Raw genomic sequence first — 26,903 nt, forward strand, 5'->3', positions numbered from 1 at the left:
CAAGTCTGCCAAATAGACAACTCTGTCACTGCAGCCAGGTGTGAGACCCTGGTGCAGGCCAGGGAGAGAACAGGAGGAATGCCTAATTAGAGAGTCAGTATAAACCTAAATACCTTCTCACTTTTCTGAACTTTTGCCCATATTTATTTCTAGTGGACTTAAATCTTAATTGGCAATGCCATTTCAATTGTGTGTAAAAGAGCAGAAGTAGAGGGACAATAGGTTCCAGTGTTGATTTGTCATATTTAACTCCTAGGTCAACTGTTTCATGCATGGAGGTGCTGGGGACTGTGGTAAAATGTCCAGGGTATAAATTCGATGAGGTAATCTAGTGTTGATCTAATGCAGCCTACTTTTAGCTTTGTTGCAACTAAGTGCTTGCCAGTGTGCCCTAATAACCATCTATCCAGGAAGGAATGGATTTGGGGGGTCTAGGGAAGAGCTAGAAGTAGATCTCTATGAAGTCATGGGGGATGCTTTACTGCCGATTTTGATCTTCAGGGTTTGTTTTCATGATTGGAACTAAGGTTGGATATAACAAACCAACTGGCCTGTAGAGACTGCCGTGTGGTGCTCAATCATGTGGTGGTACCACTGGAGTCAGCCTGGGGCCCCTGGGGTAGGTGTGGTTTGAGGTGAGCATTTAGGCTCTTTAATGATGCCATTTCTCGGCTTTAGATAAACAAGTCTTAATGAGTTGCAAAAGACTGATCTCAGTGTAGGAAAGCATACTCTAAATTATGAGGAAGAGCAAGTCTTGCTAAACAGAAAGTTGAGGTTCTAAAAGGTGAGTGCAGTAATTTACAGTTTATGACTTTGGAAATACCTAAGAACACTGTAACTGGATGCCTCATGTTGATCTCTAAAACATGGTAATGAAGTAGTGTCAAGTGGAGGTTGACACTACAAAGATGATGGAAAGCCTGCTTTGAAACACCATCCTACTGACACATTTATTACATTTTGCTGGTAAATCGATGCTGTTTGTTATTAAACTTACCTAGATTTGTTCCTTATGGCTTCATTTGTTCTTCGACCTTGAGTGAATTTATGTTATCGGTTCTTTTCCTTTGTGCAAAACTCCTGCTTTTATAGCCTAGTTCTGCCTTTTGTTAGGTAACTGTCACCATGTGCACAGGCTGTGGCAGGTAATTGGCTTTTTCAATGTCATTTTTGTTCAGAGTACTTGCCCCATGGTCCATTTTACCCTAAATTTAATTTCTTCCTGCTAATGCGCAAAGGAAACTATTGTGAAACTTACAGGTTCTGATAACTGTTGCAAGGTAATTTAATGCTGTTTTCATTTTTTTGTAAGGCAAGCCAGAAAGGCTAAGGCTGAGTTTTAGTTGGGTAAGGATCTCTTTATTTAGTTTGCATGAGGTTACATGTTTTTAGGACTGACAGTAGAATAACACTGGGAGCTCTGAAGTGAATAATACTTGTAGCAATAGTCTTTTAGATTTTTTTTTTCCTATTAGACTGTTTTATTAAAAAGTACTGTTAAAAGGCAGTGGCTTCAATTGTAGGTGTGTACTCAAGGTAGTATCTATTTTGGAAGTTAATTTCCTTTATCAATTGAAGTAATGCTGCTGGAGTTCAAGCAAAAGATGACAAGCAGCTTGCTCTCAACAGTAGTTGCTTATCTACCTGGGAAATCTAGGGGAAAAATTGCCCTTAAAGAAACTGAAAATAATTTTCTTATGAGCTGACAGAAGCAAAAAATACTCCAGCAAATTAAGATGCTCTGTTGTGAATTAGACAGTTCCATTAACCTGTTCAGATAATGGAAGCCATGAGTTCAGCAAAGTAAGATTATCTCATTTCCAGGTACCAGATTGGAGATTCACAAAGGATTTAACATAATTTAGGGGATTGGGAAAAGAGGGCAAGAAACAAAGAATTTGGGGATATTAAATGAAATCTTTTCTGTTCACATCTTTAGCATCTGGTTTTTTTATATGTAGTTCGTAGAGTTCAAATCACTGTTTTTATCCAAAGACTGTATGGGATTTACTTTTTGATATAGTAATGTTACCATAAGTAAGACATTGCTTCTGTTTTGAAAGGAATTGTTTTTCTTTCTACATATCAATTTCTTACTTTTTTGCTTGCTTCATGGTTCTGTGGGCTTCTTTTTACTTGGTCACCTCTTTTACTTGATCACCTTTGAGGAATAAAAAACCCACCTTGTGTTTCAACAAGAGGAACCCACCTTGATTCCTTTCCTACATTAAGGACCTCTCAAAAACTGCTATTAATAAGTTAAATTCTATTTTATAGGAACCTTTTTCCTCTCACTGTCAAAATTATGAAAAAAAGCATATGAGTTACTTCCAAATAACACCTCTTGATTATTCAGAAAATCCCAAACAATGCTCTCCCTCAGCTTTGGACGGTGTTGTTAAGTAGCTTCTGTATCAAGACACAGAGCCCCCCTGCTGCTGTTAGTGAGGAGACACAGATACTATTTGGCTCAAAACTTGGGTGCTCGAAAGGCTGATGGAATCAGTGTGGCAGTGGTGTTTAGGCTTGTGTTGTCAGTCCTGAGCTGAGCCTCTCTCTTGAAGAACCCTCTTGCAGCTTCTGGCTTAGGTGCAGTACAACTCTTCCCATTGGGGAAGCTGGCAAAATGTGTCGGCCTTGGAGCTGAAGGACTGGGGTATGAACTGTGGCTAAGAACAGGAGTCCCAGGATGATGGAAGGAGTGCAGGAGTGGGGCTGGAGGCTTAGTGAGTGAACAAAGGGATAGAAGTTCTCTTGTGATCTTCCATTGTTTAGGATGGTGTCAGTATCCTTACTGTAACTTATTCCCTTGTCTGCAATAAGTATTCTATGCTCGTGCTAGGGGCCAAAACTGTAATACTGAGAGGCTGCTTCTTTCCAGTCTTTGTTCCCATTTAGATGCAGGTGGAAGAAAGTATTCTGGATACAACAATGGAATAGATTTGTCACTAATGAAAGTTGACAATGAGCAGAGTTCTGAATGTCAACTCCTTTGTTGTTACATCAGAGCAGTACAAATTGAAATTCTTACAGTTTGTGACTTGCACTAAGGTCAGTTCAGAAAATAGTGTCCTTGGATCTGGGGAGTTGGAAAAAGGCCTTAATAGCTCCTTTGGGTGATCCTCAAACAGAAGTACCATGTGTCTGAAGTAGCTGCTGATTAAAAGGGACATGGAGAGCTCAGTGAGCATGTGTTCAGGCCTACACTCTTTTCTAGACATAGAAAAATTAGAAATTGTGCTCTTGGCTGCAGTACCCACTTGTTAGTGGCGCTCAGTAAGGAGAAACAAGCATGAGTGCTTTACCTTGTGTGCCAAGTTTTGAAATGCATTAGAAGTAAGTCTGGACAGCTTGAAATGTCACCTGTACTCCAAGTAATAATGCTTATAAGTTTCATCTGCAAGATTATTTTTATGCTAACGTAATAAAACTCAGAAATGAATACCCCTGCTCCTTGGGAAGGATGTGGTGACTGCAATCTGATGGTTGTATTGCCTTCAGAAATCCTAGGCAGGTTCCTGATTTGCATATGACTTCCAAATAATTCAGTCAGCAACAGAGATGCTGTTAAATATTAGGCCAGGTAATGAGTTTAATTAATAGTGGGTTAGTCTATATGCATGAATATTCTGTGAAAGAAGAGGTTTAACTTTTGTATGGCTGATACCATGCTCTAAATCTTGTCTGGTGGTTAAAGATTTATTGCTTTTTCCAGAGCTGCTTGTGAATTTATGCAGAGAGGAAGCTTTGAATATACAAGAAAATGGCAGATAATTTCCATCCTTCCCGGGGAGTGAAATGCACAAGTGTTGTTTAACATGCCTAAAACAAACAGGCCACTGAAAATCACCAGCTGGCTCCCACAGACCGTTCCATTCTTTAGATGCATCTTTCTGGCTTCTTCAGTCAGCTGTTGGGAATGTTTCATCCACTGCAGTATCCGGGTTTTTTTGGGGTTTCTACTGCATACGCTGTCCAGTGTGCTGTCCTGGTCTGCCTGTACTGATGAGATCCTGTGAAAATACAATGCTGCATACTCAAACTATGTTGTAAAGTGTCTTAAGAGCATGTTAGTCATGTACTGGGTGTAAAATATAGTGAGTAATAAGCAAGATGGAGTTGTAGTTGTGGAATTTTGAAGGTGAAATGGTTAAATATCAGAAAAAAATTGGATCCATGTGGGATTTTTTTTAATAGAAGGGAAAACACTTTTTCCTAGTAGTTGGTCAGAACTACTTCTGCTGCTGGAGGAAGGACGTGCCTCAGTATCTTACCCATTGCTTACACCTGCTGACAGTATTCATATTTAAAAGCAAAGAACGTTTTTGCTAAGTTTTCTTATTACACTGTTAGTGCATAATTAATTCCATCTAATATTTCTACAGGGATATATTCAGTGGAACTTGTAAATGACAGCTTGTATGAATGGCATGTTAAACTTCTCAAGTAAGTTATTAAAGCTTTTTCATGTTCTGAACAATCTGTTTTACTGTTTCTGCAGAGATTCTTTTGATAAATGAGAATCTCTAGTCAGAGCGTATTAAATAGCGTGTTACAATAGTAGTAGCAGTAGTGGTAATTGTAGCCACTAGATAGTGGCTGTAATTCTGATACGCAGAAATGTGTAGGGATGGAGCTATAGTAATTGAGCTGGCAAAAAGACAGACCTGCTTTTCAGTGCAAACACTATTTGTGTTACAGTAACTGTCATTACTGTTCAATTCTAAAACTGCTCCAAAATATGCAGCCTCAAATGATAAAAATTTTTTTCAAGTTTCTGCATGGTTTTATTTTTAGTAGTTTTTGATGACAGGAATATCCAACTTCTAGTTTCATTCAAGGTGTAAGAAAGAACAGAACTGCCTTAGTGTCTTTAGTTGTTTATTTCTACAGTTAAACAGACACATAGGACTGAAACTTTTAGCTATCACATAAATGTGAGTTATATAACTATATATAACTTGTCTTCTGTCATTGCCTAGTACATAAAATGAAAAGCAGTATGTAACTCACCTTGTTACATCCATAGTCCAATAACTTTAATCCTAGAGGTGCTGGAGTGAAATTATTTCCTGGTAAGAGGATCATCTGCTGTCATCCCTATACAGTACCCTAAAGAAAGGAAGAGCCTATCCAAACTGCTGGGTGGCTGCAAAATCTGGCAATGGATGGAAGAGCTTCCATCAGTTCAGATAGGTCATGGTAGATAGCTATAAGGACAGAGGCTGTTTCAGCACAGACCTGCCTGTAGGAATTGTTGCCTTGTCCTAGGGGTGAGGCTGGTGCAAACTGGGTCACCAGGTGCTGAAATAGTTTTGTTTCCTTCTTAGTGTAATCATGGGCATGTGAAGGTTTTGAGGCTGAAAATGGCAGGAATGACAAATAAGAGAAATCTGTGTCATGTTATAGGAGGCCTTTCCTATCGAGTGCTTCTGTAACCAAGTGCTCAAAGTACTGTGCAGTGATTTGAAACCTCAGTTCAAATACTGTGAACAGGTCTCATTTTCTGCCTTGAGAAAAGAGGAAATGGAATACATGCAGCAAATGCCTTCCAGAATGTCTAAGAGAATAAGTGTTGTTTATTGCGGCAAAAAGTGTCTGGAAACAAGCACACTGTGTGCAGAGTAGCTGAGGGGATAGATGTCAGAGGAAAGAGCCCGTGTGAGGAAGGACCAGTGTTGTTACTAGAACAAGTCCCTTTGAACTGGCCTAGCAAAAGCCATGGTTTGAAATGAGAGATTCCTAAGCACTGGAAGATTTCTTTTCTGAAATAACTTCTCTCTGGTAGGATGGGGACAAATTGCCCAAGTAATTCTGAAAAGACATCTAGTAACTTCGCAGTTTCACCTGTAGCAGACGATTAGATTTAATGGCCTTCAGTCCCTTTAACATCTGCTTTTGGCTTGCTGCAGGTGTTTTTGACTAGTCTCTTCTATTTAAAAGCTGATGGGGTGTCAGAGCTTGGTGGGATTAACCCAGTAGTGTCTGAATTAATGGCCAGGCTGCTCATCACCAGCATTTTGGAACAAAGAGTTGTTGAAATTCTGCTGAGCAGAAGCTGCTGGCTTTAGTCCTTCTGCTGATGCAGATTACTTTTAATAGCTGATGCAGAACTACAATTACATATTCCATAAAGGATTCGCTAACTATGTGCTGAAAACTGGATGACTACAGTCTTCCTGTTTTTCTCCCCTCTTATTTTGAACACAACTGAACTGAAGTTGCTCTTTTCAAATAAACAGCTTACTTTGTGCTGTGTTTAAATAACATGGGGATAGCATGGGGAATGTAGTACATTGCAGCAAGTTTTCATGCTGATCTCGTGGCAAAGTTTTTACTTTGTAAAAGGAGCAAGAATTTCCTACAGTTCACCTTAAACTACAATTTGTAAACTACAAATACATAAAGACTTTAAGAGGAATTACTGTTTACAGGTATTGAAAATATTAACTTCATCCATGATCTCCCCCCTGCTGCTTTTATAGGGTTGATCCTGATAGCCCACTGCATAGTGATCTTCAGGTCTTAAAAGAAAAAGAAGGTGTAGAATACATTTTACTCAACTTCTCTTTTAAGGTAAGTGTCTGTGGGATAAAAAGCTGCAGTTAAAATTGAGGCTTACTGTAGAAAGTGACTGAAGTGACCCTCAGCTGTTACTTGGGTAATAATAGATCTGTAGCATAAAAAAAGGGAAGAAAAGAAACCCTAACTTGTAAGTTTGGCACTAAAGCTTCCCAGAAAAATGCTTTTTAGGCAATACTGTGGAAAGGGAATTTTTACAGAACTGAAAAAATTGTATTACTTCAAATCTGATTTGACAAATAAGGCTGTTGAAATATTTTTTGGTTGGGAAGCAATGTCACAGTATTTTTCTTAACCTGTTTTTTTATTGTTCTTTTCAGGATAACTTCCCTTTTGATCCTCCCTTTGTGCGAGTGGTGTCTCCTGTGCTCACGGGAGGGTAGGTTTGAGTTGCCCTACAGAAGTTGTGCTTCGTGTTAGAAATGTTACAGCTTGAAAAGCTCTGTGCTTGCCATAACATTTAAGAGCTGACCTCTGTGGGGGGTTAACATCGCTGTTGTAAGGTGTTCCGAGTTTGTGCTTTGAACGGGTCTTGATCCCTGTGTTGCCTTAAGTCTGATGTATAGTCTTAACTGCCTCTCTCTTGCTGGTAACACTGCCATAAAGTTTTTGTTTAAAAATTCCTCAAATGCTAATCCAAAAATACTAAATTTAATTGAAAACATGCTCCAAATGTCAGCTAAAGTGTGTTTGAAGTACTGTCTGTAGCACAGAAACTTGTATATATATATCCCTGGAGAGAAGACTAAATTCACCTTCCAAGGCTTTTATGCATCTCCTGGTGACAGAAATGGTACCTGCATTTGAAAATGCAATCTGTGATAGCTGGAGCTGATTCTGATTTGATTTGAAGAGCCATGTATCCTTTTTGAATTCAGTAAATGGTTAGTGCAGTTAAATAGGGTTCATGAGGGGTGCTGCTTTCTCAGAACTAAATGAGCAGAGCCAAACACCAGAAAATTCACTGGATTCTAGTTTTATTGTACTCGGACTTCTTTGTAGAATGAAAAAAGGGTGGCTTTTCAGTGGTCATTTCCCTCTAAATGCCATATGGACATAGGAGGTTTAAGTGTCTTGATCATAGAGGAGAACACATTTTGGCAGTGGTAAATTCTCTTCCCTCAGTCCAGGTTTTGTGATGCTCAGGTGTTCTGCTGAGTCCCAGTCAGCGCAATGGATGAAGTGTTACTGAAATTAGAAAGTGATTTACAGGAAAAGAGCAAGCAAAGATCTGATTATCTCATACCATTTATAAGTGCACCTACATTGTTTGAAATGGTGTGAAATTTCTTTACAGAATTAAATTTTGTTGGGTTCTTTTATCTACATGTCAGTGCTATGTATATGTAGAGTAGCCATAAAAAGTAACTTCCCTTTTTCCATGGTCTCTGCAGTTGTGCAGATCAGCTCAGTCAGTGGCTTAAACAAAGTCTAGTTGGCAAACAACTTTTTTTTGTTTCACAGTGCTAGTCTTCTTTGCCTAAGTATAACATGGCTAGCTAGTTATAATATATTACTGGTTAAAGGGCATTTCGGCTTTATGAACAAAGAATTTAACAAACAAGCTGGCAAGAGCTTAAAGTGCTGTGAGCACTTGCATCTTTTTACTAACTGCCAATGTCAAGTATATTTTCTTTCACATTTGTTTGTAGGTATGTCCTAGGTGGAGGTGCGTTATGCATGGAACTTCTTACTAAACAGGTGAATATGTGCTCTTTTATCTGGATAATAAAACATGCTTTAAAATAGTGAAAATAGGTGCTTCGCTTGGGTTGAAGAATCCCTGTGTGGAATACATTACACACTCCAGAGGAAACATGGTAGAATTAAACCTCAATCCCACAAGATTTGCCTTGTTGATCTTGAGATGATCTCTTCTGCCTTGGGTGGCTTACAAGAGGAAGAGGCAGGAAATGTGAGCATGTCAGTTTGGAATTCTCATGATTTCTATGAGGAAGGCAGTGTGAAAAAGGAGTTTTGGGGAGCAAGACACAGTGTTTGCTTTTCTCTTCAACTGCATAAAGTCAGCTCTGGACAAGTGAGGAATACAGAAGATTATAGGCATAGATGATTCATGTAGACAGAGTGATTTTTCTCTTTAAGTAAATGAATGAAGTAACTTACTTGCAGGCTCTGGCAGAAACTCTTGTGAGCTCTGGAAGGTAAAGCAATGCCAGAGATGAGCAAAATTCTTATAGCTTACTGAATTGACTTTGTTAGAAATCAGTCTTTTCTGCTTCTAGGAACAAGAAGTTTTAATTTCTGTTTGACATTGCTGAAAATGTGCCAGTGCTGTAAGGATGGAGCTTTTTTGTTTCTGTCTTGCTGTATTTTGGAAATGTGATAAAGCCTTTTCACTCTTCTTACAAGTTCTTAGTACTAGTACCGTTACATAATTTTACAGATTTTCTGTGAAAAATAAAAGTTAACAGAAAAGAAGTAGTTAAACCTAAAACAGGAGTGCAGAAAAAAAATAATCCCAAAGCACACATTCCAAAATAGATTTGCAAGGTGAGCACAAGCAGCAAGTACATGTTGTATGTTAATATTCCTTTCCTCCTCCAGGGCTGGAGCAGTGCCTACTCAATAGAATCAGTCATCATGCAGATCAATGCCACTTTAGTCAAAGGAAAAGCCAGAGTACAATTTGGAGCCAATAAGGTAAATGTGCTGTGTTTATCAATTGCACAAATCGCTGTTGGGTTTCCTTTTCCTTGCTGACTTGCATAGATGATGTTTAATGACAGAATTGTTATTGCAAATATATTTGCATTTTGAATTGTCTGATGCCCCTATGACTATTTTATTTGCAATTAAGAATTTTTTATGTAATTATGAGCATATGAGGTGGATAAAGCCTTGGGATGGGCGGGGTATTTAAGTAGTTAGGCTTTTGTTATCCTTGTATTGGAAAGGGAGGGAAGGAGGATCAGAATTGGGAGGATTTGGAATTTCTGGTTCTGAGAAGGGAATCTTGAAAGCCAGGAGTGTTGTAACATTGTGCATGGCTTTTATTTTTAAGCCCACTGTAGAGTTTCCTTGTAGAACTGTTTCTGAGTCTTGCATATCTAGAGGCAGGTTTTTATGTTAGTTTTTTTCTCCTTTCAGAATCAATATAATCTAGCAAGAGCACAGCAGTCCTATAAGTCACTAGTACAAATACATGAGAAAAATGGTATGTATGTTCTTGCCACTTTGTTCTTGTCTGCACAGCACCTTAGGAACTGGTGTTTGGCCACAGAGAAACTTGAAGTGACAGTGTCTTATTTTGGCTTCGGAAGACCATAAATGGTTTTTGCTTCTTTTCTTCTTGCACTAGAAAGACAGTAGTGCTTAAATAACTTGCTGCAATCATTGCAACTTGTCCAGTGTACTTAAATGTTCTCTGTGTGTTCCTACTGCTTCTTGAAAGGCAGCTCCATTTCACTCTCAGCCAGTTGATCTAGGAACTTTATTGTTACTGCAGCTTTAAGGGCTCTTGATATTGGTAAAGTATCTGCTGGAAGTTTATTCCTTTCCCTGAAAGATTTTGTTTCAATGTGGCAAAAAGCTATTGGAAATAATCATTAAGGAAGAGATAAAGTGGAAAGAAAGACCTGAGACTAAAAAAATACAAGAAGGCCAAGTGAAGTGCACTAGTTGGGAAACTGTGCAGTAGAATAGAGAGACACCTGTTTGGGTTTGGGCTTTTTTAGTCTATCTAAAGTCTCTCTGCTGCATAAAAAAAGTGTACAAATGCTTCAGATCTAACTGAATTTACTGTGGCAGTATGAGAAGCCTGAGGCTTTAAAAGGTTTAAGTAGCTTACATGTTACATAAAGGTAGTCAGCAGAATTGGTTCCCTGGTCTTGTGATGAGGGAGTTAGTCCAGTTACCACTTCGTGATGCTTTTTGCTCTGGGTTGGATGCAGTGTTCTCCAGGAATTTGGGTTACTGTGAACGTATTTCAGTGTGACTGCAGAGAGCACCTCAGCTTCCCTACAGTAAAACGGAACATAACACCTGTACTCTTGGGAGGAAGATCAAAGATAATGACTTTAACATGCTTTCCAATTTTACAATATTTTGATCTTGCAGTAACTGAGTCTTTTGCTCCTTTAGTTTGCTACAAAAGCCAACATGGCTGTCTTTTTACTTCTATCTATGTGCTACAAGTCATCAGTCCTGCCTCAGGAGCTGTATGCAAAGCATTCACAGTACTCAGTGCTGTTGTGAAAGGTGTCTTGAGCTTAGAGCTGCTACCTGCTTTCTGGGACAGCACAAATAGGCCCTGTAGTCACTGTACACACAATTAGAGGAAAATTTACAGGAGGGGCTGGGAGAATTAAGATTGGATCTCTGGAGGTTTCTAGAAAAAGCTGTGCACACTTGATCAGGTATGATTCAGCTGCTAAACATGCCAAATTATGTCAGGAGACCAGTTATTCAGCTGACATTTCTGAGCTTATTCAGTAAAATTTGCAGAAGTAGGATAAACCATTCAGTTGCTTGTGCATGCCTAACTGCAGTACACAAAATGGTATTTATGTAAGTGTCCCAGTGCAATCATGTTTGTATGTCTATGCTTTGAGTAGCTTGAAGACTTGGGGGTTTTACCTCTCTTCTACTAAGTTTGGTTAGAGCAATATTCCTCCTTCAGCAGCTTCCTCTTGCTGCTGTTCAGCTGGTCCAGCTCAGGATAGCTGCTGCCACAAAAATCTGTGTTTGCACACCCAAATATTGGGTCTGATCCTGGAATGTGCCACATGATTTGTCTCCTACCGCTGACTACTAGCGTTTAGGATGCTGAGTCTCACTGAGCTGGCCTGCTTTAAGAGGGAAGGAATGAGCCAGGTTAGGCTTCCATCTCCCACAGATAAAGAGTAGGATGGTCTGGACACAGCAATCCTGGTACCTAATGTGTCTCTGTTCTCCACAGGCTGGTACACTCCTCCAAAAGAAGATGGCTAATGCTGAGGACTGTTGTATACCTGGACCAATGTCAACAAAACAAGCTCTTTTTTATGTTTTCCAGCACACAGACTCAAGCTATGAGTGCCCCTATAACAGCTGTACTGAGGACTTTAGCTATTAGATAAGTTAGTGGATAATCTGTCAACTGACACGTACAGTATAAGTGACAGCCTTACCATTCCGCTCTTAGGTATCTGGACTGAGCAGTTTGGGCCTTTACCATATTTATTCTTATGGATTAAGCATATTTGGGCCATGCCCTCCCTTCTCCCTGTTTTTATTTGAAAGCATAAACTCTCCTTGCAGCAGGCTATCAACTTACTAAAGATCATTCAATAGGAGTGAGTTGTTCACACACTTCTGTGTATTTCTTACCTTTTGCAAAATGCAGACTGCAGAGACTTGCGTTGTATTGTTTCATTTAAAGCCAAGAAGTTTAATACATGTTTAATACTGTTTTAGGAAATGTCAGGTCTTGCAAATCACAGTAGTTTTTCTGGTCTAAAATGACAGCGTTTGTAGTATTTCCAAATTAATGATATAGGAAAAACACATGTATGTTAAGTCATTAAACATCTTTCATGGCTGTATGAGAATATGAACTGTTTATTGGAAAAGATGCTCTTTGTTTAGATTATCTTAATTTTTTGGTTTGGTTTTTTCTTTTTTTTTTTTTGGTTTTGTTTTGGTTTTTTGTTTTTATGCAGAGCAAGGCTGTGCCAATAAAACCTTGTAACTAGTCACTTCCACTGGGGCATCAGAACTTGCTGGGCTGTTCCTGCTACTTGTTGGCTCAACCTCCTTAACAAGAAGAGCCACAGTATGAAGCTTGAAGTTATTTAAAATACTAAAAACCTTTTTAGGTGTTCCATTTTATTAACGGGTTGTTGCAATCATTTGTAAACTAATGAACTTATAAAGTGATTGGCACAAATTGAGATGAAAGTCCTTGAATGAAAATTTTTATATAAAAGCTACAATAAAGTACAAAAACATGTCATCCAATTCAGAGGTGTAAGAAATGCTGCCATAGTCATGACGGCGGTTTTGTTATTGAAGGACTAATGGGAACTGTTCTTTATTCGGAGATGAAGCTGGGTCTGTGTACTTACACAATTTCATTGCCTTACCGGAATCGACTCTATTTTGGTTGTAGTACTAGTCATTAGGCCTGTGCACCCCTCGGGGCCGAGCTAAGGGTGTGTTCCATGGATTAAGCACTTTCAGAAGTGCAGAAGCATGTTTTTGTAATGTTGTTTTTTGTTTGGTTTTTTTTTTTTTTTTAGTTGACTATCGAACTTGTGCTATTTTCTCTGTCAGGCACCCGCGGGTCCTTGTGCATTTGCTTCTAGATCCAGTTTTTAGCTCGAAAGAAACGATGGGAGAGGTTTGGCCCCGCTTCCAGTGCGTGTTGTCCCCGGTGCGCTGGGTGGCAGCCGGGGCTGTGCCGCTGTCCGGGCGCAGGGGGGCTGGGGGCGGCCCTGGCCTCCGCCCTTCGGCGCATGCTTCGGATTGGGTTCCATTTCTTCTGGCAGAGTTCCTTGGCAATGTACAGTAATTTGTAAACTTGCATCAAGTTTATGAATAAAAAGCATTTTACGAAGCGCTGTGTCCGTGCTGGGGCCCGGGGCGCGAGGGGCGGGGGTGAGGTGAGACCGGGGTGGGTCCTCCCCGCCGCCAGGCGGCGCCAGTGTGGCGGCCTGTGCCCGGGCGCGCTGACCGGAAGTTGCCTCAGGCGCGGTGGCGCGCGGGTGACGCAGGGCGCCGGAGTCGCGGCGGGGCGGGGGAGGCGACCGGGCCATGGAATCCGCGGCCAAGGGCGGCTTCATCCTCGCCAACCTCGCCGAGGTGGTGGAGCGCGTCCTCGGCTTCCTGCCCACCAAGGCGCTGCTGCGCGCCGCCTGGTAAGGGCGGGGCCTGGAGCCGTGGGGTGGGCGGCGGCCGGCTCCGGTTCGCGGGGGCGGTGCGGCCGACGCGGTGTATCCGTGTTGTGTTGCAGCGTATGCCGGCTATGGAGGGAGTGCGCACGGCGGACGCTGCGGACGCGGCAGCGAATCGCGTGGGTGTCGGCGCTGGAGCCGGGCCCCGCCGAAAGCCACGCGCTGGTGCGCGCGCTGGCCCGCGAGCTGGAGGTGAGGAGGGGGCGCGAGGGGCGGCCTGAGGGGGCGCGAGCTCAGTGCCTTCGTTTAAACGCTTAACGCGCTTCTTCCCACCGCCTGGCAAAAGGGGCGTGCTCGGAGGCGTAGGTGGTTTTGACAGTTCCAAGTGTTGCGTGTTGATACACTGATCAAAACGCTGAGGATTTGCAGTTCAGGGCACATCTGTTCATCTTGGCAATCTCGTTAAGAGCTAAACCCTTATAGGCTGGGAGACTCAGGGGAAACACTGCAGGATTTCTCTGGCAGGATTCCTTTCCAGTGTTAACCTGATGCTGGGTCTTCACTACACAGAGATTCTTGTCAGGGTCTTAGGCAGTAGACAGATCAGTGTTAAACCAACTGGGACAAAAAAGGCCCGAAGTGCCTCTACGCTGTTTCCCAGTATCAGCACTGGTGAATAGCAGAAGCCGACAACCATAAATGCAAGGAGTTTCGATAGTGCTAAAAGACGAAGCAGAGTCATGGGACCGGTCTGTAGAGCTGTTCTTGCTCGTTTGAGGTTTGGGTCAGCTCCCTGCCTGTGCTGTCAATTCATTAGGTAAATCTGGGCACTTCTGAGGCTAACGAGAGGTTGTCTGTTGGCTGACAGGAGCCTGGTGAGGGGGTAGGGGACCACCGTGGGCTGCTGGTGGAGCGAGAGCAGTTTCTCCTTGGTTTCTGCCCCCATTTTCCCTCCACTCCGTTTTGTCCCGTGTATTCTTCCTCCTGTGTCTTTGCAGAAGGTGCACGTGCTGCCCCAGACCGTGCTCTACATAGCTGATGCGGAGACGTTCAGCGGGCACGAGGAGTGTCACGAGCAAAAGAAAGGTAAAGCCTGGACCTAACTCACCCCCACTTCAAGATACACATGGGATGTAAGTAGAGCACAGTCAGCTGAAAGGGAATTTTCTGAGTTTTGGTTTCAGTGGAAAGTAAATCTGCAGAAACTACGACCACGTAGTGTTGCATTTGTGGTACGAAGCAGCTCACAGATCTGTGTTAATGTGTACAGATGGGTTCCTTTCCCTTCTGTGGAGGACACTGAGTGTGTTTGCCTGCCCGTAGCCCTGTGCTCTCAGAGGGCAGCGGCACAAACCTGCGTGCTATTACCAGGGCGGCCACTGATGGGCACCATTGGTTAAACAGGACGGGGTTGGCTGTGTGATTTGCTCAGAACACACTTTTACTGCTCTCTGATGGTTTGTTTCGGTCTCTTCTTCTAACAGCCAGAAAAAGAAACAGTAAAGAAACAGCACTTGCACTTGAAAAGTTGTTACCAAAGCGATGTCAGGTTCTTGGACTGGTCACCCCAGGGATTGTAGGTAGGAGTAAAATGTGTGGGTTTTTGAGAGATCAGCTTGAAGGTGTCGTCTCCCACCTTGTTCAGTACTGGCTTCAGTTTTGAGGAGTTCAGTGTCACTGCTAAGTGACATGGCGCTTACTTCATGTATTGCAGTTATAATTAAAAAGGTTGATTTAATTCGGCAGGCAGCTTTCCCTGGCACCTTAATGTACTTGCTGAATGTTGCTTGGATTTATGTATATGTTTCAGTCATATTGTGACTAACTGTACAGGGCATTCTGGTATATACCTATTTGTAATGGTCTAGCAGGAGGCATATGCAGTAACTGGAAAATTCACAGCCCCCTTGGCAGGCTTTTTCTCATGCTTCACTCTTTTATCATTAGAAAGTTGTTTTTTTTATAGTTTCTCACCTTAAATCCACTTCCCACATCATAAGTAAGGTATTTGATCATTACTACCATATTTTAATAATACATTCCCAATTTTTGTGTCAGTTTGCTTTATACTGTCATCACATGCTTATAGGGCACCTTAAAAACTTGAGTATGTCTGTGTGCCTGCAGAAGTTGGCAGGAAGGCTTGTATTGCACTGTTCTTGTTTTCCTAATGTTTCATATCCGGTGTGTTTGGGGAAATATGTGTAAATATATCCATGTCTCCTTGTCAAAACTGACTTCAGCCTGATCCATAGGCAGCAGGACTTACACATGTTTCATCTTTCCAAAACATTAACAAAAAAATCACACCAGTTTGCAATTAGATAAGTTGTTATGGAAATAGATTGTCATGTTTTATATCACCTGAGCTGTTCAACCTGTTTTTACCCATGTTACAGTGTAAATGAAAGTGTTAGAATCCCTGAACACAAGATGCTTGGTTTTGTCTCTGTAGTTACCCCGATGGGTTCGAGTAGCAATCAGCCTCAAGAAATTGAAGAGGGCGAAGCTGGGTTTGCTCTGTTGTTTCCCAAAATTGATGGGGTGAAAATTCATACCTTCCATTTTTCTAAAGACATGAAGAACAGGGTCTTTGATGAAAGTAAATTTGCTGAAGCAGGTATGTCATTTTTCTCTCCTTTACATGGGCTTTTGTGAGGTGCTGTGCTGTTCTCTGAGGTGCCAGACTGGAGTTCTGCATAGAACTGGCAGCTTCTGTACTGGCTCCAAGAGCTCTGTGGCTCTGTGGGGCTACAGCTGGTAACTGCATCTCTGCTCCTCCCAGTCTCTGGAGTACTAAAGTTAAGTTATCCTGAGTATCAGTTTCCAGTTACCTCAGTTACGTTTCAAGCAGAGCTGTTCAGAGAGAGGTGTGATGTATTATTTGAGGAGAAACTAGGATGGTTGGACTTCAGAGATCAGGATTTAAAAATAAGAGGATCGGTGTTTGTTTTTGTTTGTAGGTCTGAAGAATAACCCAGATCTCCGTGTTGTTCTTCTGTTTGGCTACAACTCCTGGAAGACTGGAGCTACTCGATTTCTTCATCAAATAGTCAATCCATTGAATGAGAAAAGTATCATCCTGGCTGGGGGACAAGTGGAGAGCTTTACATCACTGACCTCTGAGAAGTAGGTATTTTTTTTGAGGTAAATGATTAAAAAGATTTAAAGTGAGAGAAACATTGCAGATCCATAGCATTCTAGTCGTATTGGAAATGCCCTTTACCAGCAGTAAAATAATAATTTCTTAAAGGGAAAAGTGTCCTGACTGCTACATTATGATTAGCCAGAAAAGCTGGAAGCTTTGTATGGCTGTGTTACAATTTGGATTCTGGAAACCCAGCTAGGAGAAACCCACTGAAAAGGGAGATTTCCAGCTTCAGGTACCTTTGTGTATTTATTGCAGTCAGCATTTCGTCTCTGGAGTACAGGTAAATGAGTCCCCATTGTGATGGAGCCCAGGATGTGAACATGTGTTTGTCTATCTGCCTCAGTTTAGCTCACAGCACGGAGCAGTAGCTGCACACACAGTGGGGCTGTGCCCCAGGAGCTCACCTGATCCACTGTGGTGGCTGAAGGACGTGGCACTCCGTCCTCTGGAGCACAGTGCAGCCATGCCCATAGGCTCCTCTCATGCCGTTGGAGGTCTGGAGTCCATACTAATACCAACATTTTTTTTGCATCTGATTTTGCTGGCTGCACCATTGCCCCAGATAAGAGAGCTGACCTTAAATAAAGGCACTGCAGATAAAGGTTAAGTACGTAACTACTTAACCACGTGTGTCCTGGCCAACCAGTTTAAAGCGAAATGAATCCAAAACCTTTACTGACTTGACTTTACTGACTGCTGTCCTGCTTCCATGTATAAATCCTGAGTGCCTTTGCTTGTCTTAAGTTTAACGGATGGTTTAGTTGGAATTGCAGAGCTGTGACATACACAAACTGCTGAATTTGGCATGTGTGGAACAAGTTTATGCTTAATAGCCAGTAATGGATGTGGATGTGAAAGGTTGTTACAAAAAAACATTGCTAAAATGTGAAGTCTTTGGTTTGCTTTTAACTCTGGATGGTATCAGAATCACAATATTGGCTGCTTTGAACCTACGTCTGCCGCAGCAGCAGTTTAGTCAGGCGAGAAGTGGTCTCCCCAAAACGTTCTCTAACTTGATGCCTGTTGCCTTTCAGTAACCATGCCCAGCCCGGTGATGCCTGCGGTGTGGTTGGGTTGGCTTTCAGCGGTCCGCAGATCCAGAGTGCCACTGTCCTGTTAGACCAGGATGTGGCTGATGAGAGGACAGCAGAAGCAGCTATGCAACGTCTCAAAGCAGCAAACATCCCCGAGCACAACACCATTGGGTTCATGTTTGCGTGTGTTGGCAGAGGATATCGGCATTACAAAACCAAAAGGAATATGGAAGCAGATGCATTTAGGAAGTTTTTTCCAAACGTACCCCTCTTTGGCTTTTTTGGACATGGGGAAATAGGATGTGATCGAATAGTTACTGGGAATTTCGTATTAAGAGAATGTAATGACATAAAGGATGACCTGCTTCACGGTTATACTACCGTTATGACTCTTATTCACCTTGGTTCAACTAAAGCAAACCAAGCATAAGTAAGGTTTAATGCTTCAGTGAGCTGTTTGTTTCATTCCAGAGAGCTGAGAAGTCTGGAAGAGTGGACATCTTGCAGTCAAAGCCCCTTCCAAAATGTAAACATCATTTTGGTAATAATATCGAGTCTTGTAGTTGCAATAGAGTTTACTATAATATCTGTGAGAAAGCCTTGCATCTTGTGTAATCCCCTGTACACACCAGAATTGCAGGAAATTATATTTGATGGAATTCTGCAGTTGAAGAAAGCCTTTTTCTTCCAAAATGAAAATGGTTTCTACAAATCATAGAATATGCTGAATTGGAAGGGACACATCAGGAGTATTGAGTTCCAACTCTTGGCCCTGAACAGGACACCCCAAGAATCCCACCAGGTACTTGAGAGTGTTGTCCAAACGCCTCTTGAGCTCAGGCAGGGCTTGGTGCTCTGACCACTTTCCTGGGGAGCTGGTTCCAGTGCCCAGCTACTCTCTGGGTGAAAAACTTTTTCCTGATACCCAACCTAAACCTCCCTGGCTCAGCTTCGTGCTGTTTCCTCGAGGCCCGTCACTGGTCATGAGAGTGGAGAGATGTTGAAGACTGCAATGAGGTCTCCCCACAGTCTCCTCTTCTCCAGGCTGAGCAAACCTAGTGTCCTCAGCCACTCCTCATAAGGCTTCCCCTCTGACTTCCTCATGGCCCTCCTTTGGACCCTCTCTAAAGCTTAATGTCTTTTTTATATGGAGGTGTCCAAAACTAGCCCCAGGACTGGAGACTGCCCCAGCACAGAGCAGAGCAGGACAATCCCCTCCCTGGCCTGGCTGGCGATGCTGGACCTGATGCACCCCAGGACATGTTTGGCCCTCCTGGCTGCCAGGGCACTGCTGACTCATATCCAGCTTACCATTGACCAGGACCCCTCAGTCCCTTCCCACAGCTGCCCTCCCCCCTCCTGTTCCCCAGTCCATACACACAACCAGGGTTGCCCTGTCCCAGGTACATCCAGCACTCGTCCTTGTTAAATTTCATATGGTTGGTGATTGCCCATCTCTCTTGGTCGAGGTCTCTGCAGGGCCTCTGTCCTTGAGGGAGTTGACAGCTCCTCCCAATTTAGTGTCAATGGCAAACCCAAATGTAAAAAGAAACAGTTCTTTGATGTGCTCTATTTACGTATGTAAAGCACTCTAGGAAAACTAGTGATGCATTAAATCTCCCATTTCCTGGATTTTATTTCTAGAGAGGTGTACAACTTTGCCAGAGTCCTATTTACAGAACTGAACAGTTTTACTAGATAAAATCAATTAAAAATTTTAGAGAAAAGTAACAAAGTACTTGTTAAATAAAGATAGAAGTATGTCAAAGTACCTTGCCTTCTATTCTTAGAGAAAAAGCTCTGATTTAAAGATGTTGTCCAGGTAAGAGTTTAAGTGGGCTCATTATCTTGAACTGAATTTCAGTTGTCTTAACTGTGTGGTTTAGAATATAGTGGTTGCCTCTTCTCTTGTAGCATGATCACAGTGTTTTAAATCCAGAGTACTTAGAAATAAGTCTATCTTTAAGTTTCTTTTTAAAGTTTTTTGCTCTTAAATTTGGAATTGTGGGGTTCACAGGATCTGGCTGTGTTATATTTATATAGAAACTTTAAACAAGACTTGTGCTTTTGCATGTTTTTCCTATGCTTTTACATCAGTCACCTGTTTTGATTGCTGCAGCTGGCATGCAGTATCAAATAAATTCGGCATAGTCTCAGTATAGCTAATAATATATTTGCTGCTTTTTAAATTCTTTCTTCCCTTTTTTTTCACTTAGTAATAGAATGACAAGAAAATAAGATCAATTTTGCACCATATCACCAAATTTCTAAATGCAAAATCAGGCAGCTGGGCCATTTTCAGTGTAGTAAAAATAAAATACTTACCTGTATGTTGTACAAAAAAGTAACTTTTTTTTTGCTTTAAATGCACTAAGAAAGACGTCAGTTAGCAACTTGGTGCCCATGTCTAGTTAAAACTTTTCGTGAACTTGGCCTGACAAGCTAAGGTAGGGGTGTATCTGTCCTGAGACTTACCTGTTGGTGTCAGTGTGTGCTGAGCGCAGACAGCACTTCCCCTGGCTGTATTGATGATGGGGTTTTTTAATTAGAAGATGGGATGAGCTGTGAACTCCCAGTGGCCATCTGTGGATGGGAGATTAGTAAGTGTGGGTGTGACTTGGACAACATTCAGTTACTTCATTTAGAAGGAAAGGTATCTGAAAATGGAGTATGGTTGAATTTTCAGAGAAGCCCCTTGGTGGGAGGTGACTTTGTTATTTTAGCATAACCAGAATGTCACATTTGGCCCTTTGAGACTGCATAACCTTCAGGTTTACCAGGACAGAAAGGAAATGTTTCATTTCTGTAATGCAGATGGGATTCCTGGTGCTGTTAGCCATGCTAACCAGCCTAGGAAGGTTAACTGGTTGCTGTATTAGAATAGGTGAAGTGTGATCAACCACGTGTACTCAATAACAGTGCAGACTCGGCCAGAACGTCAGAGAAGCTGATGGCGAGCTCAGACAACGGTGCAGCTAAACCAGAACCGACAGGGTGGTCTGCAGGGCATAGTCAGCAGGTCCTACAGCTGAGGAAACTTCAGAGGTAAACATAGTAAAGAAAAGGGGTGGAGGAGTTGGGGGGGGGGCGGGTCTGCATCAGAACCAGGAATCCTTCTCTCCAGCATCAACAAGTGTGGGGATGAACCCAAAAGACCCTAGAACCATGCACATGGCTGGAACCCCTACACTGTCTGTCCCAGGACACATCATGCCTTCCATGTGACAGGCAGGTGGTGTAAATGATAAAATTGCAACATCTGTGATTAAAGTGTTTTGCTATCCAAATTCATTTTGCCTCCATGCTGTTACTTGCTCTTAAACCACAACTCCTGAGAGAACCCAAAATATATTTGCTTACAAGGTGCATGTACCAAAAGGCAGAAATAATTGATAGAAAGTTTTGCAGTGCCAAAATTTATACTTCTGTCACTCAAGCAAGCACGAGGTTTTGAAGTGGGTAAAGTTAGTTAAATAAGTATTCAGCAATTGAGGCAAATGTGAATAGCAGGACTGCTCTAAAGATTGGGTTTATCTGCAGTTACAGTGCTGACAGTAACATGTTTCCAACAAGAGAATAGAGTCCCTAAGTGACCACAACTGGATTTTGGTTTTGTTATGAAAAAAGTAAAACTTGCAAAGTCACTGCAGGAAGGAGTGATAGTTTTGCTGACAAAAGGTAAAGACTTTTTTTTTTCCAATGTGTTTTGCTGCACATTTGTTCTTGAAGCATCAATTAACTGATCTGTAGGTTTCCAAAGCACAAAAAATAATAGGCAAGCAGTCTGATGTATAACCTTGTACTCACATGACCAAAGTAGGAACTACCAAACATAAAGCTATTACTGCAACTTTTATTTTAAAGTTACTATCCAAAGGTATCCTCATTATAGGATGATTCTGTAACATGCAGTTGTAATTAAGCGAGAATAAATTGATAAAGAGGAGCAAAATTTTTAAGAACAAATAGTTACATATGATTATGAATTAATTTTTAGTTTAAAATTTACCTCAAAACTCACTTGGTGTCATTACCCCCTCTTAGTTTATATTTTTCTTTCTAAAAATGGAGAACTTCTTTCTACTAGAAGTAACTTTGTGGTGGGGGTTCTTAGCTTTCATATCAGAAATTGGAATTAAGTTTCCTGGTGTTTGGCCCAGTGAGACAACAAGCAAAAAGCACCTGTCATTCAGATACCTACTTCTGTTTTACTCAACAGAATGATACAGAAAAATAACATTTGAGGTATAGAAGTTTGCATAGTTAGAAGTTACAAAGATCCTAAGTGTACAGTTAAATGGTCTTTTATAGGATATCTTATACTCTCTGAGCACTCTGCAAACATTAAGAAAGTAATGATTTCTTCCACTGGGATTATTTTTCATGATTATGTGGTGGAGAATATTTTTTTTTTTTTTTTTTTTTTTTACTTTATGAATCTGTGGTGGATCTCTAAAATCCTTTTAATCTTAATACAGCAGTTGTATGTTCTGCACACAAATGCAGGTAACACAGTTGTTTGAGTCTATCATCTGAAATTTTTCCTGTTGCTAAGCCCATTTCTCAGCCAGACACAAGCTCCAGAAGAGGCTGTTTCAGCAGGACTCCAGATCAGCCTCGAGGGGGTTCTGAATTACGTAGGCTCCAAGGCGTGCAGTGAGGTAAACCAAGCTCACTTGTGCTGGTGGTGTGCATTGGTCCTGTATGACTGTTTTAGGTCAAACAAATACAAGTTTAAACACTGTAGGGCCTTTTTATTGATTATTTCATGCCTACCAGCACTTCAGGACAATGTGGGGTATTTTTCTAAAGAGAACATGCAGCTACAGTGAGAAATTGGAAACTCAGAGGAAATGCCTAAGACAGGTTTGGATTATTTGGAAGTGGTATCACCTGGATATTTCTATTAGAATTATTAGCAGAGAAATAGCTAATTAGATTTTTTTTCCAAGTGCTTTGATAATTTAGGAGAAAAAAATTTACTTGCAATTCATTGGGATTTGTGCTTCTAAATGCTTTTAAAATACAATGTATAAATCGTCATCATTACATTTCACAGGTAGATCTTCCCTGAGATTAGCAGGTAGCACAAAATTCTCAAAATAAATATTTTGAAGATTCACATCACTGAGTCAGTAGTGGGTCATGTCACCTTTCCATGATAAATTTTCACAGCTATGAGAGTTAGAAACAGCTTTTTTTGAAATAAACTCAGCTGAGTTGTCAAATGGCAACAATGACAGCAAACAATAATCCCCTCAAAAGAGGAACTTTCCTAGACTCTTCAGAACTGGTGGAAATGACTGAGTGGTTTGACACAGGAGCAAATTCTGTGATGGAGAATGTACAATATAGATTCAAGTGACCCAGCCCTCTTAAAAAATGCTACCAGTAGATGCTCACCTAGATTTTTACAGCCCACTGTTTACCTGCACAAAAGTTTCAGATGAGATAATCATGACTTGCATTGAGAGGATAATTTGAAAACAGTCTCTTAATATACACTGAGAAAAGAGTTTTCAAATGCTACAGAAACTGACATAGAGGTGCATTGAAAAGTGAGCTTTAATTTGGGGGACAAAACCAGCAGTATCTTCTTGTTATTTCAGGTTCTGCAGCTGTAGGTTCTGCTCACATGCCCTTATCTAGCTCTAGAAATGGTTCCTGCTGAAAATGGAGTATCAGTGTCAAAGATGAAACTGAGCAGCAACATGACTATTGGTTTTCCACAGTTTGTATTGCCTACTCTGCTATCATGAAATGGATCTCTTGCCTTACATACAGATTATGTTGAACAGGCTACAGTCACCAGGAAAGCAAGAACAGACTTGAATAAGCACAAGCAGATAATGTTACACAGAATAATGACCATTTCTGTTGTGAGAAGTTCTATCCCACTTTTCTTCTTGGCTTTCCATTTTCAAAAAACTGCGTTACACAGAGTGTCTCTACAGCTCTTCAAAAATTCAGGGCCAGAAGGAAAATGTTTTCTTTTAGTGTAGTAAATTTTGAACAGGTTGCACAACACTGAAATTATCTTGAAAATGGGGAGTGCTACCAAATAGACTTGTGTTGGTTTTTCTGCTTAATATTTAACATTATAAATCAAAAGACTCTGTAGCACAGAGAAATCCTCATTTTCTTTGAAAAGCCATTTGACTTTCTTCTTTAACTGTACTTTGTTCCAGTGTTTGTTTGGGCTGCTAATGAAAAACAATTACATATTGAGTAACATATAAGCAACCTCCTACTTAGGTCTATGAAGAGATTTCCTGCTAATTGCTGTCAGTTCTGCAAGTGATCAAAAGGTTTTTGCAATACATTATGAAGAGACTTTTACTACAAGGTTCTGGCAGGATAACGTGATCCCCAGGTATAAAAGAATTTTTTCCATAACACTATAATAGATTGTTGTGTAATCATAGTAATGGAGTTTCTTAGGAAATTTGTCTTTTCCAGTTTCTTCCCTACATAACCTTTCAGCTGGTGGAGAGGTAGTTTCAAAGACATGAGGTCTTCTGTTTCATGAAAATGGGAGTCAGACAGGAGAGAGCCCTTATTACTCACCCTTTCATAAACATGTAATAATTTTTAAGACTCCAGTGACACCAACCACAAGATCTGGTCCATTGGAACTGGAGTTTCCTTAACTTTATTGCTCACAGGACTACTTAATTAATTTTGTAAGGAATCATTGCTGAAGAGTGTTGCGCTATTTTATTAAATTATATATAATGTTGACTATCCTGTACTTTCTGTGGCATTTGACCACTTTAAAATGAATTTGTAGCCTGATCTCATTTTGATTTGAACATCATAGTCACAAAGTTTGTGAACTGAAATTATTTTAAAACACGAAATGTTCCCAGATGCAATGGGTTTGAGGCGGTCTGAATTGCTGATGGCATTTCTTTCACAGATAACACTGTTTCATAAATCAGCTTGTTTGCATTTAAACATGGGGTTAGTTTATTCAGCCCCACTTTTTGCACCAATTGTTTCCCAAATAATGCAAACAAGCTCAGTAACAATGAATAATTTTTCCATGTCTGTCTAGAAATCTGAGAGGATTCTAAGAGTTTTTAAAGAATAACTTAAATCCATTTATTTCTTATATCTTCTATTAGTAGCTCCTCCCTGAATTGCCACTGAAGATGACCACAAGCCTTTTCCTTCTTCAGTGGAGACAGTATACCAAACTGTAAGTCTGACTGTCTCATGATCAATAACACAGCAAAGTGATATAACAACTGTCATCTCTGATTAATTTTCACTGAGGCTGTGCGAAGTACTTCAGGTAACGCTGATTCTGATGTAGCTGTCAGTACTGCTACACATCTCCTGAACTCTCTGTACAACAGTGGCATGTCCCTATGTGATGAAAAATAACTTTTATCATTCCTAGCCTTTAAAACAATATTATCAGCTTCCTTCAGCTTATCTGCTAAAGATTTGAAGTCCAGAAAAATAACTTTGTAAGATTGGTTAATCTGGGGAGAAAGTGGTCTTCTAGTGCTTTATATAACTTAATCTCTGGATCAGATCCTCTACCTGATTTGGTGCTCTCAGATTCTTTTTTCACATGCTGAATACTAACTTGGACTCTGACCTCTCTGACAGGAGTTTTCAGAAGGTAATGAATTTTTCTGGTTTGTGTTCTAGTAGCCATTGTAACATGATTTCTCTTTGACTTCTCACCTTATACACTGTAGCCACGTGCCTTTTCTTCTCTGTCCCACTGTGCTTTTGTCTACATTGATACAAAGTACACACTGCTTTTTCTGACACTAGAGCATGTAGTAGACATCCTAATATAGGAGCTTATTCAACATTTTCGGTGCACCTATGTTATTACACATCTCCAGATTGTTTATTTCAGAGATAAGAAAGGTCTGTTTGCATTTCCTCTCCTTTCAATTCATGAAGTTTTCTCAGCTAATCTTCCCTTCAATACCACCTTATAAATCCCATATAATGACCTGCTTGGTAATGTGCCCTTATGGTAACATATCTGATTTTTGCTGATTTCAGCCTCCAGTGCTAGAAGTAAGTTGAAAAGAAAATTGTTCGGTTCACATTTTCTATGCCTCTGACTAACCAGACATTCTCTTTGTGTTGTGAAGGCAAAAAAAAAAGACATGGACCATGGCAGGTGGCCTCTCTTTGTCTGAGTAAGAGAATCCTGTAAGGGACCGAAGTATGGTGTATCATATATTAGTGTGATCAACAGATGCTTATGTGAATAAAAGAAACAAATCTTTGGAGAGGGCAGCATTTTTTCAGCCAAGACACCTGTCTGGATAGTATTTTGTGTCAGAAATTGACCTGATGAACAAAATTCCTGACTTTTGCTATCTGAAATATCAACTGGAACATTTAAGGTAAGGTTTAAATTTCCCTCAGTAGTGAGATTTTTAGAAGAAAGCCAGACAAAATTAAAAACTATCAAGGAGGATGTCTTGCTTAATATTAAGAATGTACACCAAACTCTGCCTAAAAAACTTTTTTACCCATTATCAATCTCTTTTCTTAATATTTCCCTTTTATTTGAATTAAAATTGTGTGCCTGGAAGCTGGTCAATAAACTACCAGTGGTACCTCATGCTGATGTTGTCTTACAATTAAAAAAAAAAAAAGTTAAGTATTAGCTGGGAGAAAGGTAGGGGTTTTTTCCCCTACATCTGGTAAGGGTATCTGAAACAAGCCAAAGTCTGGACATGTATCACAAATATCAATTTTGAAACTATTGAATCAAGACTGTCTTCAGCTCGTCTGGGGAAATCCTGTGAAAAATGAAAATCCCTTATCAAAAGTTCATAGTATCACCTCATGCTAAAACCCCGTGGTATCTCATATTCTCTGTGCAGTGAAAAAAAAATACTGCATTTTATATATTTCCCATGTAGTAAAACCCAAAATTATCTCATGCATCTACCTGTGCGTTATTGAAAACCATAAAAAATCTTACAGAATTCAAACATAAATTATAGTGATTCCTGTATAATTGATACATCTTTAAAAATACATAGGAAGTCCATTAAGTGGAACGGTTTATGTCTTAGATGTAGTCTTCTCCAACATGTTAGCCTCCTATTTCAGTCAACTTTCTTCTCTCATCTTGCTTACCATGTCACCTCTACAACTGAGATTCTTAGGGTTGCTCTGCATGTTGTTTCCCCACCATTCTTCCACTCTAATGCTTTATGCTGTTGTTATTTCTGAAAAATAAACAAAACACGTGACTTTAATTAAAAAAAACTTCCTCTCCCACTTTCCTTGTGGAGTCTGGTCATTTAATTT

At 40.7% G+C, this 26,903-nt stretch overlaps 3 protein-coding genes across 3 annotated transcripts in view; 2 read left to right on the top strand and 1 right to left on the bottom strand.

Moving 5' to 3' along the window:
- Positions 1 to 13,141, top strand: part of UBE2Q2 (ubiquitin conjugating enzyme E2 Q2) — a 46,545-nt gene extending 33,404 nt beyond the window's left edge. Inside the window, exons 7-13 of the mRNA XM_032123247.1 lie at positions 4,389 to 4,449; positions 6,489 to 6,579; positions 6,906 to 6,964; positions 8,238 to 8,286; positions 9,151 to 9,246; positions 9,694 to 9,760; positions 11,504 to 13,141. Of these exons, the coding sequence (XP_031979138.1) occupies positions 4,389 to 4,449; positions 6,489 to 6,579; positions 6,906 to 6,964; positions 8,238 to 8,286; positions 9,151 to 9,246; positions 9,694 to 9,760; positions 11,504 to 11,535 (455 nt within the window). The 3' untranslated portion in view covers positions 11,536 to 13,141. The remainder of the gene's footprint in view (positions 1 to 4,388; positions 4,450 to 6,488; positions 6,580 to 6,905; positions 6,965 to 8,237; positions 8,287 to 9,150; positions 9,247 to 9,693; positions 9,761 to 11,503) is intronic.
- A 127-nt stretch (positions 13,142 to 13,268) lies between these two features.
- On the top strand, positions 13,269 to 20,894 carry FBXO22 (F-box protein 22). Its single transcript, XM_032123246.1, has 7 exons — positions 13,269 to 13,442; positions 13,538 to 13,670; positions 14,417 to 14,504; positions 14,903 to 14,998; positions 15,874 to 16,038; positions 16,382 to 16,547; positions 17,604 to 20,894. The coding sequence occupies exons 1-7, from the start codon at positions 13,339 to 13,341 to the stop codon at positions 18,031 to 18,033; spliced, it is 1,182 nt and encodes a 393-aa protein (XP_031979137.1). The 5' UTR covers positions 13,269 to 13,338; the 3' UTR covers positions 18,034 to 20,894.
- A 542-nt stretch (positions 20,895 to 21,436) lies between these two features.
- Positions 21,437 to 26,903, bottom strand: part of NRG4 (neuregulin 4) — a 51,013-nt gene continuing 45,546 nt past the window's right edge. The window contains exon 7 of the mRNA XM_032123251.1: positions 21,437 to 26,821. Within this exon, the coding sequence (XP_031979142.1) occupies positions 26,805 to 26,821 (17 nt within the window). The 3' untranslated portion in view covers positions 21,437 to 26,804. The remainder of the gene's footprint in view (positions 26,822 to 26,903) is intronic.

The sequence above is a fragment of the Corvus moneduloides genome, chromosome 13 (genome assembly GCF_009650955.1).
Source record: "Corvus moneduloides isolate bCorMon1 chromosome 13, bCorMon1.pri, whole genome shotgun sequence".
Classification (NCBI taxonomy): Eukaryota; Metazoa; Chordata; class Aves; order Passeriformes; family Corvidae; genus Corvus; species Corvus moneduloides.